Source organism: Uloborus diversus, chromosome 7 (assembly GCF_026930045.1).
Source record: "Uloborus diversus isolate 005 chromosome 7, Udiv.v.3.1, whole genome shotgun sequence".
Taxonomy (NCBI): Eukaryota; Metazoa; Arthropoda; class Arachnida; order Araneae; family Uloboridae; genus Uloborus; species Uloborus diversus.
The window spans coordinates 4,865,964-4,878,709 of NC_072737.1; the positions used below are offsets into that span (position 1 = coordinate 4,865,964).

At 33.1% G+C, this 12,746-nt stretch overlaps 1 protein-coding gene across 1 annotated transcript in view; it reads left to right on the plus strand.

Moving 5' to 3' along the window:
• LOC129226192 (retinal-binding protein-like) overlaps positions 1 to 11,808 on the plus strand; it is a 33,424-nt gene extending 21,616 nt beyond the window's left edge. The window contains exons 8-14 of the mRNA XM_054860792.1: positions 4,968 to 5,046; positions 5,325 to 5,405; positions 6,651 to 6,737; positions 7,275 to 7,381; positions 8,082 to 8,240; positions 9,865 to 10,067; positions 11,669 to 11,808. Coding sequence (XP_054716767.1) covers positions 4,968 to 5,046; positions 5,325 to 5,405; positions 6,651 to 6,737; positions 7,275 to 7,381; positions 8,082 to 8,240; positions 9,865 to 9,963 — 612 coding nt within the window. The 3' untranslated portion in view covers positions 9,964 to 10,067; positions 11,669 to 11,808. The remainder of the gene's footprint in view (positions 1 to 4,967; positions 5,047 to 5,324; positions 5,406 to 6,650; positions 6,738 to 7,274; positions 7,382 to 8,081; positions 8,241 to 9,864; positions 10,068 to 11,668) is intronic.
• The last annotated feature ends 938 nt before the right edge of the window (positions 11,809 to 12,746 follow it).

Consider the following 12,746-nt stretch of genomic DNA (forward strand, 5'->3'; position numbering starts at 1 on the left):
TTAAATTGGAGTTATTTTTAAACTAATTCTCATGGTAAATTATTTTGTTGATTGAAAGCCAATTCTTAATGATATTTAATGCAATTTAAGCAGCTCTTCTTAAAAAAATGATTACCATTTAAGTTGATAACTTAAGTTAGTACTTCTAGTGAATAATTTAATACATAATAATTTCTAATATAATTTTCTCTTGCGCCAGTTTATTTCTAGCTAATTTCTATCGTATATGAGTTAGCATCCGAGAATAAGACTTACAATTGAATATTGAGTGAGTCTGGCGAACATATCCTTCTTCTCTCATACTAATTTCATAACTCATAAAATAAAATAATGCTCTGTTTAAAAAAAATGTAAAATATATAATTAAACGAATAAATAGCATTATATTTACGCAAAAAAAAAGCGCGTTTGAAGAAGGTACTATTGGAGTTTAATTAAACTCATTTGTCAACTAATCATCAACGAGGGTTTTTAAAAGTAAACAGCGAATTCTTAAATCTTTTATTCTTCATAATATTTAAAGTTATCTAAAAAGGAATAGATGATTTAAACTCTTGAATGAAATAATTGAAAATACATTAAAAAGCTATATTTCTTAATGCAAAATTGTGTTTCTTAATGCAAAACTCTATGAAACTAGTCACAAAAAGAACATTTGACCTACACATGAAAAAAAAAAAAAATTGTTATAAATACTTTATTTGGTTTTGGTTTACTTTTTAAAGCAAAAATCTAAATAGTATCCTTTAAATTAATAAAAAGTTTTGTTTCCCAATATTTAACTTCAATTAAAAACGAACGAGAATACATAGATATGTAATATACAGTTATTACGTACACTGTAAAAAATCTCGGAAAACTCTCTGAATATATAAAAAAGTTTTCCGTAATACACAGATTCGTACGCCCTCCGCAGTTTTCTGTTATAATCAAAAACGTTTCCCGTATAGCAAGAAAGTAAGAGTCGACGCATGCGCAGCTCACAATTTTATAGTGCAGCAGAAAATCTAAACTGAAACTTTCGAAAGCACGCAATAAAAACAAGTGCTGACTCATGTATGCGAAGTAACACTCATCAAGGGGATTAGTAGAAGTTTTGTTCCTCGCATGAATTCACTGAAGATAATTCTAAAGTCTTGTATTTTCTTGCATATGTATCGTCATAAGATTGAATTTGAAGCTATGTCACTTATTTTTAAGTACGAAGTGCAAATTCTCGACGCATGCTCGCGGAAGGAATACAAACTGAAATTGAAAACCAAATAACTACCGAGAGGACGCCATGTAAATTCATTGCGTCGCATAACTTGTGTAGGTAATTTACTTTTTTCTTGGATACTTTTCTTCTTTCTACCAAATGGGTAATTTTTGTTGGCAGAATTTTATTCTGTCATAAAAATCACCTTTTTGGTGACCAAAGCCTGCAAAAGACCACCACCGACGAATAGGTAAGTCGCTTTGCAACTCTATTACTTTAAAGAGATTTAGTTCATATAAATCTCGTTAAAAAAACTATTTTCTTCAGTATTATTTTTTCGTTGTGAACTATTGCAATTTGAAAATATTTTACATTACATAGAACACATATTTAAAGTGCAAGTGTGTCTAGTTTTATTCTGTAAAATTTATGAATTGAAGATTATAAAAAAATTTAAATATGTGTTATTGTGTACTTTGTTTTTATGTGTCAATCTCAGTTAATATTTGGCTATGTATCAAGCATTATGAATTAAATGTTATAATATGCAAATTGTCAGGTTTGATAGTTCGTCTTTAAGGTTGCATGTTTTCATTCTCTTGTAAACAGTGTAGCTAGATTGTATGAAGTAAAAAAAAAAAAAAAACTATCTCTTGTAATTAGGAACATAGTGCTTCAGTATTATCTAAATGACGATATCTCTTTAAATATTTGCATTAGCGAAACGCTTTAAATTAGTTTAATGTGTATTAATTTATTTAACAAATAGATACATATATGTATTTAAAAGTGTCTTCATTTTTTTCGTTTTACGAGCCTCAATTTTACCAAAAGCAAAAAAAAAAAAAAAAAAAAGAAAGAAAAAAAAAAGACTTAATAAAATAATTTTGTATTTTTACACCATATTAAAGTATTTGACTTATAATTTATATGATACTTTGATTTATAATGTATGTGATACTTTGATTTATAATGTATATGATGTTGCTTTTTCAAGGGGGGGGGGGGCGCTTCATAGCATTTTATGGGTGCACCATCACTTTTATGGTGGGGGAGGGGTTATTCTCGTATATATGAAATGGAATAATCATGTAATAGAGTTCAATGTTTTAATAAATAAAATATATAATGCATTTTGCGCACACTGTAAAAATAAAATCAGTAACCTATTTTGAATAAGTATTTATATTTGTGATGAGCTGGAAAAGGGCAAGAACAGAAGAATCAACCCGAATGGTTCCAGCAGGGGGACTTGGTGTCATATTTAAATTCATCAATTTCTCTGTTGGTACTTTTCGGTACACTTTGTTCGTCAAAGAAATTGACTTGAGGTGAACGAATTCCGGAACGCGAAGGGTAGGTAAGTCCTGCCAAATTTTATCCGAAGATAAAAGCTATCAAGTTTGATACAAGATATGTTTTTAAGTTCTGCATTAAAAATAAAATATGTTGATAGTTTTGTCTTGAAAATATTGAGAGAAAAACTGAAGTTTAAGATTGTTTAACAAACAATCCCCACTTTTCAGAAGGTACCCCCACTCCAATTCCCCGACGATTTTGTGATTAGGAATGAAACTACTAGATTATTTCATAATTTTTCAAAAATTTATAACTGTGCATATGTTATGCTGTTAACCATGCTATTTGTCATTAGAAATTCCAAAAAAAAAAAAAAAAAAAAAAATCCACGAATAATTCTAAAATTGCTTGTATTATTGCTCTTAGATATGAAAGAATTGAAACTGATATGGTATGCAATACTATAATAAAGAATTATGTTTTAGAAAAAATCACGGAAAAAGGATTCCGAAATTCTCGGAAACGTTTTTGAAAATTGTTTGGAGAATTCCGAAATACTCGGAAACGTTTTCGAAACTTTCATGAACCACAGCTGCACAGAATACTCAGAAACATTTCTGGAAATTACGGAAAGAGGATTCCGAAATACTCAGAAACGTTTCTGAAAATTACAGAAAGAGGATTCCGAAATACTCAGACACGTTTCTGGACATTACAGAAAGAGGATTCCGAAATACTCAGACACGTTTCTGGACATTACAGAAAGAGGATTCCGAAATACTCAGAAACGTTTTTGAAACTTTCATGAACCACAGCTGCACGATATACTCAGAAACGTTTCCGGATTTTTTTTACAGTGTATAGACATGACCCGCATTAAAAATTCTTTTTAAATTTTTTGATCAAAGAAATTTTTTTAAATGTTTTCTTTGAAGAAACAGTTAGTACATAAGCTTAATTGGGATATTTTATTTTTTTTTGTAATTTAGAAAACAGAATTAGGTATAAACTATAAAATGCAAAGTTCTTGAATTCGACATAAAAATGCAAAAGAATAAGAAGAAATAATTAATTAGTTAAATTTAACTAATATTCACAAATACTTACGAACAAAAAAATCTTTCTCCGCAAGGATTCAAATCTCTGGAATTACATTTCTTATTCGTCGATTCTCCAAATTCCACAGCCCAGTGGGCACAATCTTCTAAATTACAAGCATTGCTCCGTAAAACGATGGTGTTTGAAGATTCCCTAATTACTTCATTTTTCGACTATTTATAATTTAATTCAGGATTATGAATTTAACCAATGAAGACACACATAAAGCAACCCAACCAATGAACGATAAGATAAGCAAAATATAGACCAAAAAAAAAAATGGATTAAAACAAAATTGACAACCTGTTAGAGAGTTGTATAAAGCTTTTGACTAATAACGATATGGTATTTTGTTCAGCTAACTTTATCCAATAGTAATGGGCGAACAGCTGATTCTTTTAAACATAATCTTTGAAGTCGAAAATTAGTTTCTTTTTTTGTAAGGAATGAAATTCTTCCAAAACAAAAAGGAACTTTTTCCAGATGCACTCACTATTTAATTAAAGGTCTTATACTCGGATGCTAACTCATATTCAATAGAAATTAGCTAAAAATGAACTGGCATAAGAGCAAATTATATTAGAAATTAGCATCTATAAAATTATTCACAATAAGTATATGTTATTAACTTAAATGGTAACAATTTCTTTACGAACAGCTGTTTAAATTACATTAAATATCATTAAGAATATGAAAAATTGCGGAATTCGCTTTTTAATTAACAAAATAATTTACCGTGGGAATTATTTTTAAAAAAATTTCAATTTAAATTAAACGTTGTCGTAAAACATGCATTTTGCGCTTAAAGATGGCGCCACCAATTTTTATTTCAAAGCATAGTTTCTCAAAGGCAGCTTTCATTTGTTTTGCAAAGGATGAAATTGATTGGAAATAAGAATGTTGTTTTTGTCAGCAACATTCAATTAAAGATCTCATTTGGAAATGCTTATTCGTATTTAGCAGATTGCAAACAAGAAACACACTGCGAATGAGGACTAGCAACATTACAGTGGCGTCACAGCTTTGAAGCTTTGATTGACACTCGAATAAGCCAATGAGAGGGCCTGAAATTTTCCTATGCCCGAACAGGAATAAAGGTAGCTTATATGCGACCGGATAGAGTTCAGCCATATCAAACCTAAGGCTAAAAGCTAAGAGGTGGGGTGTTGTGGAGAAAAGTTCAGCCTAGTCAAAATAAAGCATTTCCCTGGATGTCAATCATTTAAAAATAATAATCATTATATCAAATTATCATGCCGTTGATCGTGTTACATTGTTGGTGACGTCACACTGCGTTACTCGATCAGTGAATTTGCTATTATACTACATATGAGGATTTCAATTTTTTATTTTATTTTTTATTTTTTTTCAGACAGGACGCAAGAACGGCCAATTCGTGTACATACTCAATTTTGAACGCATGAGCATCGGTCAATTAACCTATAAGCCGAGTAAGTACATAGTTTTTCCATAAGAACCATTTTCTAGCAATTTTTAAAACAAAGTTTCGAATTTTTATTACTGGCCTAGTTATTATTTTTTTAAACGGAATTTTAAAAAAAATCTAAATGATTGAGAAATTTTAAATTATTAGGGTGTTAACCTTAATGACTAAGAGAGAAAGTGTAATGATTAAGTCAAAAAAAAAAAAAAAAAAAGACTAAAGAAAAACTTTCCCTTTTTCTGTATATTATAAGAGTTTTTATTTATTTGTGTTCCATTGTTACAGCCCTTGATACCGGCATCATAGCATTGAAATTACTGCAAGATCATTATCATGATATCGCTAAAGCTATTTACGTCATCAACAGTAAGTATTTATAATTTCGGAATCAAATCCTTTAAACTTATGAGTAAGTTATGAATCAAATCACCACTTGAAAGAGTGATTCAAGTGTAATAACTGATTTGGGATTGAAGGGAGTTGTATTTGTATTTGTTCAGTTTTCATAAGCAGTTGCAGTTGCAGTTTGATTTAGGTTTGAGGTACGTTTGTTAAAAACAGTGTAGAAAGGAGATGCAGTAGAACATGAAAAGACCGAACTTCAAAAATCTGAAAGTCAAATATCCAAAACGAACGTAAAAAATCTGAACGTCAAAAATCCGAGAGCACCCCCATGAAGTTTTAATAAATTTTCCATTTTGTTCAATAAACAATGAGAGTGAATTTTCGTTAAATTTTGTTTGTTGAAAATGTACTTACACATTATAGTGTTGTGTACTGTATTGCTTGTTATGTACATGCATAAGCACTTTATTTGATTAAATGGCATATTATTTTCCGAAAAACGGTATTTCCTTGGTCGAAGATCGAAAATCCGAACTACCTAAGGTTCAGTCTACCAAAAACTCTAAACTATTTCGGATTTTCGAACTTCTACTCACATTGAAGACCAGGGGTACCCATCTCCCTCCCTCCATTTCCCAAGTTCAATGGCGCAAATCCCCCCCCCCCTCCTAGAAAAATCAATCTTGTTTCCTTTTTAATTTATTATTATTATTTTGTTTTTGCTCTCTTTTATTCATTTATTTTTTGAAAAATAATATTTATTTATTCATTTTTAATAATAATTATTACTTTTTAATTTTTATTATATTAGAAAACGGCTGTGCTAAGCCAATGACATACACACACATACACGCACACGAACCAAAAAAATAAATGAAATCAAATATAAACAGAATAAAATAAAATAAAACAATTTAACTTAAAATTAAAGCAATAAAAAACTAAATAAATAAAGAAAACAATTTAACCCCCCCCCCCCCCCGTTGGAGACTTGTTTCTTTTGCGAACGCAGAAAAAAATATTGCTCTCGGAGACGTCGTGTATGCTTCCCATACATTGATTTTGTATTTTAATATAACTTTCAGTTTCTTTAATGACTTGATATAATTTCATTTGCTAATTGTTAGTTTTAACTTATAATGGTAGTTATATTTCTGCTTATTTTTCATTGCAAATTTCTAATTTAAAGCTTGTATTCATGGTGAATCCCGCTGCATGTTTTGAGTTTAGAGAATTGTACATTTAAATTTTTTTTTTTTCTTGTAGCTCCTCCTTTCTTCTCCTCTGTCTACAAACTTATAAAACCAGTGATTCAAGATTCCCTCAACAAAAGAATGAAGATATACGGATACGGTAAAGTCACTAAGTACCTATTTAAATGCAAATAGTTTTTAATCAATGTTAAATTTTGAAGCAACAAATGTCTGAAATATACTGCTGCAGTGCAAAGAACTCGTAGTAAATCAACATGTAGTTTTTTAACAATAAAGACAGCTATTTACAGGACTTATAATAGTTTATATAATGCTTTTATATAAAGTGTTTATCGTCCTTCATATTGTTAGTACTAGCACAAAATCGTTTGCATGAAAACTTATGCCAACAAAGTCACTCAAGCACGAAAACTGACACGTTCAAATAGCAGAGATTACATATTATTCTAGTGTAGCCACCGTCGACGACCGCCTTGATCTCGACGCCTACGGCGGGTTGGCGTACACCGCCTTCGGCAGGGCCCTTCAGGAGGTTCGCCCCATTCTCTTTCCTTTTAATTAATTTCACTTCTTTAAAAATGCTGAGAAGTATTTTCTCAATACGACAAAACTGTCACAACAAAACGGCATCTTCATCCACGTTGTAAAAACAAAAAAATTCTTCTTGTGTTTTTAGATGGATGGAAAGAAGAGTTGTTGAAGACCATAGACCCTGAAATTCTTCCCGTTTACCTCGGTGGAAGTCGTGTGGGTAAGGACGACGACCCTAACTGTTCCGACATAGTAAGTAGTACTGGTATTTACGGTAATATTCTATCGATCTTTAGAGGCACATATAGCCAGATTCCAAACAAAACAAACCTCTTGAGATCTTTGGCACTCAATGGGGTATTTCTCCAACTTTTGACTTAACGTTTGCTCTATTTCGTAACCAAAACATCCAATCGAATTAGAATTGTTTTCGAAGGTGATTACCTGAACAGTAGTCAAATTGTCCTTTTTCGGTACTAATTTAATTTAGCACTTAAAATTTCTATTTTTTTTTTTTTTTTTTTTTTCACCGTCTATTTTTTAACAGAAAATCACTAAATCATCTCAAGGGGTCACATAGATTTACGTAATATACTTTTTTCTTTGAATGGAAACGTACTTAAAAATTAATAATTTATTTTCAAAGATTAACAATATTGCAAACTTTGTTCTTTTAAATCCAAAAAAAAAAATATATTTACATTTTCAATTTTTAAAATCCCTAAATCCATTTTGGTTTTGCGCTCATTTTGAAAATGTTTTTTGCTAAATGATCACAATAATAACCTCCCCAAATATGTGCATACATATGCTTTTGCATTTATTAGAAAAGATTTTGTGGTCAATTATACCAAAAAATATATTCCTTAAGAAATTTTGTTTATGCTCTGAAAATTTTAGTAATTTATAAATCAATTCCCTGATTCTTTACATCGTTTCCTCTCTTTTCCAGATCAGTTTTGGTGGTACCATTCCCGAACACTTCTACTCCAACAACTTCCTGGACCTCGAAGACCCTGACGTGGTCACTGCAACCGTAGGTGCTGGATCGACCCTCAACTTCCGGTTCGCTGTTCGCGAAGTCGGAACTATATTTCGGTGGCACATTCAAGTGAGTGCTCATCCTTTTCAAAAGTTGTGTAAATGTCGTGAATGCTTGAGACAGGGGTAACCAGATGAGGGTTAGGAACTTATCCCCACAAGTTTTAGTTCACATTGCCAGTCCAGAATGTAAACATGTATAAGGACTAGTGATGACCATAATCGAGTTTTCATAATCGAATCTCTCGACTATTCAAGATTACTCGAAAAATCTATTGTCACGAGTTTTCGATTACCACAGCTCGAGTCCTCGACTACCACATCTCGAATTCTCGATCATCACAATTCGAGTTCTCGATTAGCACAACTCGAGTTCTTGATTATCACTCTCCGAGTTCTCGACTATCACTTCTCGAGGTCTCGAGCAATAGACCGCTCGAGTTGTGAACTTCTAGAGATGCTGATCTCGATTCCAAATAATCGAGAAGTCCATCGCTAGAGATCTCGATTCAGAACATCTCGAGAAGTCCATCGCTAGAGATCTCGATTCAGAACATCTCGAGAAGTCCATCGCTAGAGATCTCGATTCAGAACATCTCGAGAAGTCCATCGCTAGAAATCTCGATTCAAAACATCTCGAGAAGTCCATCGCTCGAGTTCTCGATTCAAAACATCTCGAGTAGTCAATCGCTGGAAATCTCGATTCAAACATCTCAAGATCTGGATTGTCAATCGCTCAGGTTCTCGATTTCGAAAGATCTCGATTAACAATTACTCGAATGTGAGAAGTACCCGATTTTCGAGATTTTGATTATGAAAAGTTCTCGATTATGACCCTTGCTAAAAAGGACTGTTGTGAATAATTTATAAATGTCGCCAAGGAAACAAAAAAGGAATTAAAAGCCAAAACTCGAGAAAAAATTTGCAAATGCTCCACAAAATCGATGAAGTAACTGATTGTTGATAGTCTACAGGCAAACATGAAATACACCCGCCAGCTCAGTCATTCCATCCGAGGACTGCAGTTTTGTGCTTATTAGCACTCCTCAGCCCGAAGTAGGAAGTTCCTGAACTGGAGGTGGAAAACCTCTTAAGCCAAGAGTGCCAAACAAATTGGTGTCTTACTGAGTATACAAGCATATTGAAGTTCATTCTTTAGTAGTAGCCATAATACAGGGATTGTGAATGGTACGTGATAAATATGATGACAGACTATATTCTGATGGTTTTAAGAGCTCTAACCACAAAATTGAACATTGATCCGTTATACATGAAATACACCGCCAGCTCAGTAAATTCCAGCCGAGGACTGCAGTTGGCACTCTTGGCTTCCTTAAGAGGTTTTCCACCTCCAGCTCAGTCACTCTTATGCCGGGGCTGATAAGTGCTAATAAGCACGAAACTGCAGTCCTCGGCTGGAATGACTGAGTTGGCGGTGGAAAACCTCTTAAGGAAGCCAATAGTGCCAAACAAGCTGGTAGCTAGTACAGAATTAGCACTGATCCTACCAGTTACCTACCATATTAGCTATCAGTTTGTTTGGCACTCTTGACTTCCTTAAGAGGTTTCATGTATTTCTGCCTTATCCCTGGCTATAGGGCGGAATTGATCAGTTAGTTATAAGAACAGTAATTGCGATGAGTTTAGTTTTCGGACAGAAAGTTTTGCAACTTTATACTTTCTGCTGTTAACAGGCGAAGGACAATGACATAGGATTCGGTCTCATGAGCGAATCTCCGACAGCAGGTGAATTGGAGCCGTTTGAAGGTGCAGGCGAAGAAAAAGAAGGATAAGGACGAGGACATCTCCAAATTCGAGCCTCTGACTCCAGTCATTCGCAGCCAGTGCCATGTTTGCCCGGAAGTGGGAAGCACGATCTTATGGACAACCGGAAATCGTATGTACATATTTTCTAAAATCGTTGAAGAATTTAACAGTAATTCATTTATACAGTCCACTAATAGTCTTTATCACAATCGCACATCATCAACTACAATTTCAACGGTATGTCTTATTGAAAATGCACTGTTGCAAGTCTTTGTTTTAATTTCCCGTCTTTTAAAAGTTTATCTTTGCACATTTTGCATGTGTGGCAACAGTAAGAAATATTTTTGAGTTTTAAATTAATATCTTGGGAATGTTGTAGAATTTATGATTGGAGTCGTATTTTATATCTGGTTGAATCATGGGAATTCACCATGTCGAGAAGAAATAATAGTATTTTGACGTATTGTGAATTGTAATGTTTTGTAAATAGCTACGTGTATATAAATAAATGTTTACAGTTTATAATTCTTCTGAATGTTATTGAAATCTACTGGGTGAAGCGAAACTCAGTTTTGAAGAAAGAAATAACATGCACAATATGCTATAACAAGTAGAACCCACGTGTCATGCTGTCGCTTTACTAGATGCCAATAAAACCAGTTTCGCGTTATGTATCTAATTACTTTTACATCCTCATGTAAATAATAGTCGATGATCGAGTAACCCACGTGCTTCAACAATGAAACTCCCGCCACGGCATGATAATTTGATAATATATTTTGGTAATGTTTAACATGCAGGGAAAGACTTCATTGTGACAAGGCTAAACTTGATCCGGTAACTTAACTGTTTTACTGGTAAGACAGTCATTTTAGGGAAATGAAGAACCAAAATAGTGGTTGAAAATTAACGCTATCCACTGGAGTTTAGTGTTAATCCACTGGAGTTAGGGTTAAAAATCTCAAACATCAAAATATCACCAAACAGGCAATTGCTTCGTTCAAATGTAGAAGAGTAGAAGCAATTTTCATCCGTCATACCGTCATGACGGTCGACTTTCTAGTCTATGATTAAAAACTGACGTGGATGAAGAAACTAACTACAGTTCTGAAATCAGTGCCTATTATACTCTAAAACAGCTCAAAAATCTTAACTCACCAGTTGTTTTTTTTCCCCAAAAGTGTTCCCCTGTGTAATCGATATACAATAACCTACCTCAATAGTCTTTTATTTATTACTAGTGGTACCCGCACGGCTTTGCCCGTAATAGAAAAATTAAAAGGTCTTCTGGTTCGCCTGTATATTTACAAATTATGTATGGTGAATTTTCTCGCCAATTGTCTAGTACCCATGTTACAGTTCCACGTTAGGATAATTTCGTATCTCGCCAATTGGCTTGTGCCCATGATACGGTTCCACGTTATGATAATTTCGTAATTTACTTCGTCCATCTTATGATAATTTTGTTCTTAAAATTGGAATAGAAAAAGAACCACATCGAATTTTCGAAAAATCGCTTCGGGGTGCACACCCCCATGCTACGAACTCATTTTGTGGCAAATTTCATGAAAATCGGCCGAACGGTCTAGGCGCTATGCGCGTCACAGAGATCCTGACAGACAGAGATCATGACTTTCAACTTTATTATTAGTAAAGATAAAGAAAAACCTTTTATTATATTGGTAATCTTGGTTAACACATGTATCCTAAATAACGCTTATCTCGTTCCAGTGGTCTTACACTTCGACAACACCTACAGCTGGATGACATCAAAGGACATCGCCTTCAAATCATCTTGGAGCCTCCAGGAGAATTGGGCAGGAACTACGTCAACGCCGCGCACCACGCTTCTAAAGCTATTCAGGATTTGAAGATCTGATCTTCTCACTTCAGCACCCTATGGTTCCGATTCATTACATGGCACGGATGGCATGTGACTTTTGTTTAAACAATATTTATAAATGTACGATAAGTATCTTTTTGTATTTGTGATGTCTGCGGTGATATCTTATGTATCTTATCTGAAAAGTGTCAAAAGTTGAACAGACGTATGAAGAATTGCACTTAGTATGATACTTCTTACAGTCTGTGTATACGTATGGACATATAAGCATGGTGTTCAATTGTAAAGCAAGCATCAGGACTAAAAAAAAAATTCTAATGTTTGTTTTCTTTTAACGCATTAAAAAACATGTTTCGCGAAGTTGCAAGACCATTGCATCAAAAACAAAATAATTAAGATTTTTTTTTTTTTTGTAACTGTTTCTGGTTAATCATAAAGGTAAATCGTACGAAAAGGGAAAAACCCACTAGTGGTTTTTTTTAAAACCACTACTGCATTGTACTGTGCAGTTCTATGAATTTAATAATCAAAATTTTAAATTATCGAATTTTTAAACTATAAAATTTTTAGTAACTATTATTTCAAAATTATGTAAATGACAGTTTGTACTTGGCCAACAGAGATAAAAATTTGAAACGTAACAAGAAATATAGTTAAATTAAAAGTTTTGTAAAAAAGAAATATTGAATCATAGCTAGAGATCGCTATCAATAAAGTCGCATTTCAAACAATAACAAAGTGCCACATGGATCAGCTCCATAGACACCTCATGGACCGAGGGCCGCATGTGGAAAAAAAAACCGACAAAGATACTGTCGATGAAATCCTCTAATAATAGAAAAATATTCTACTCATATATATTCATACATTCTACTCTTTAAACATATAGCCTGCCCCCCCCCTCCATTACAGAGAGAGTAAAAACATGACTAATTTCATCGTTGTACATATTGCTTAATTTTTTTA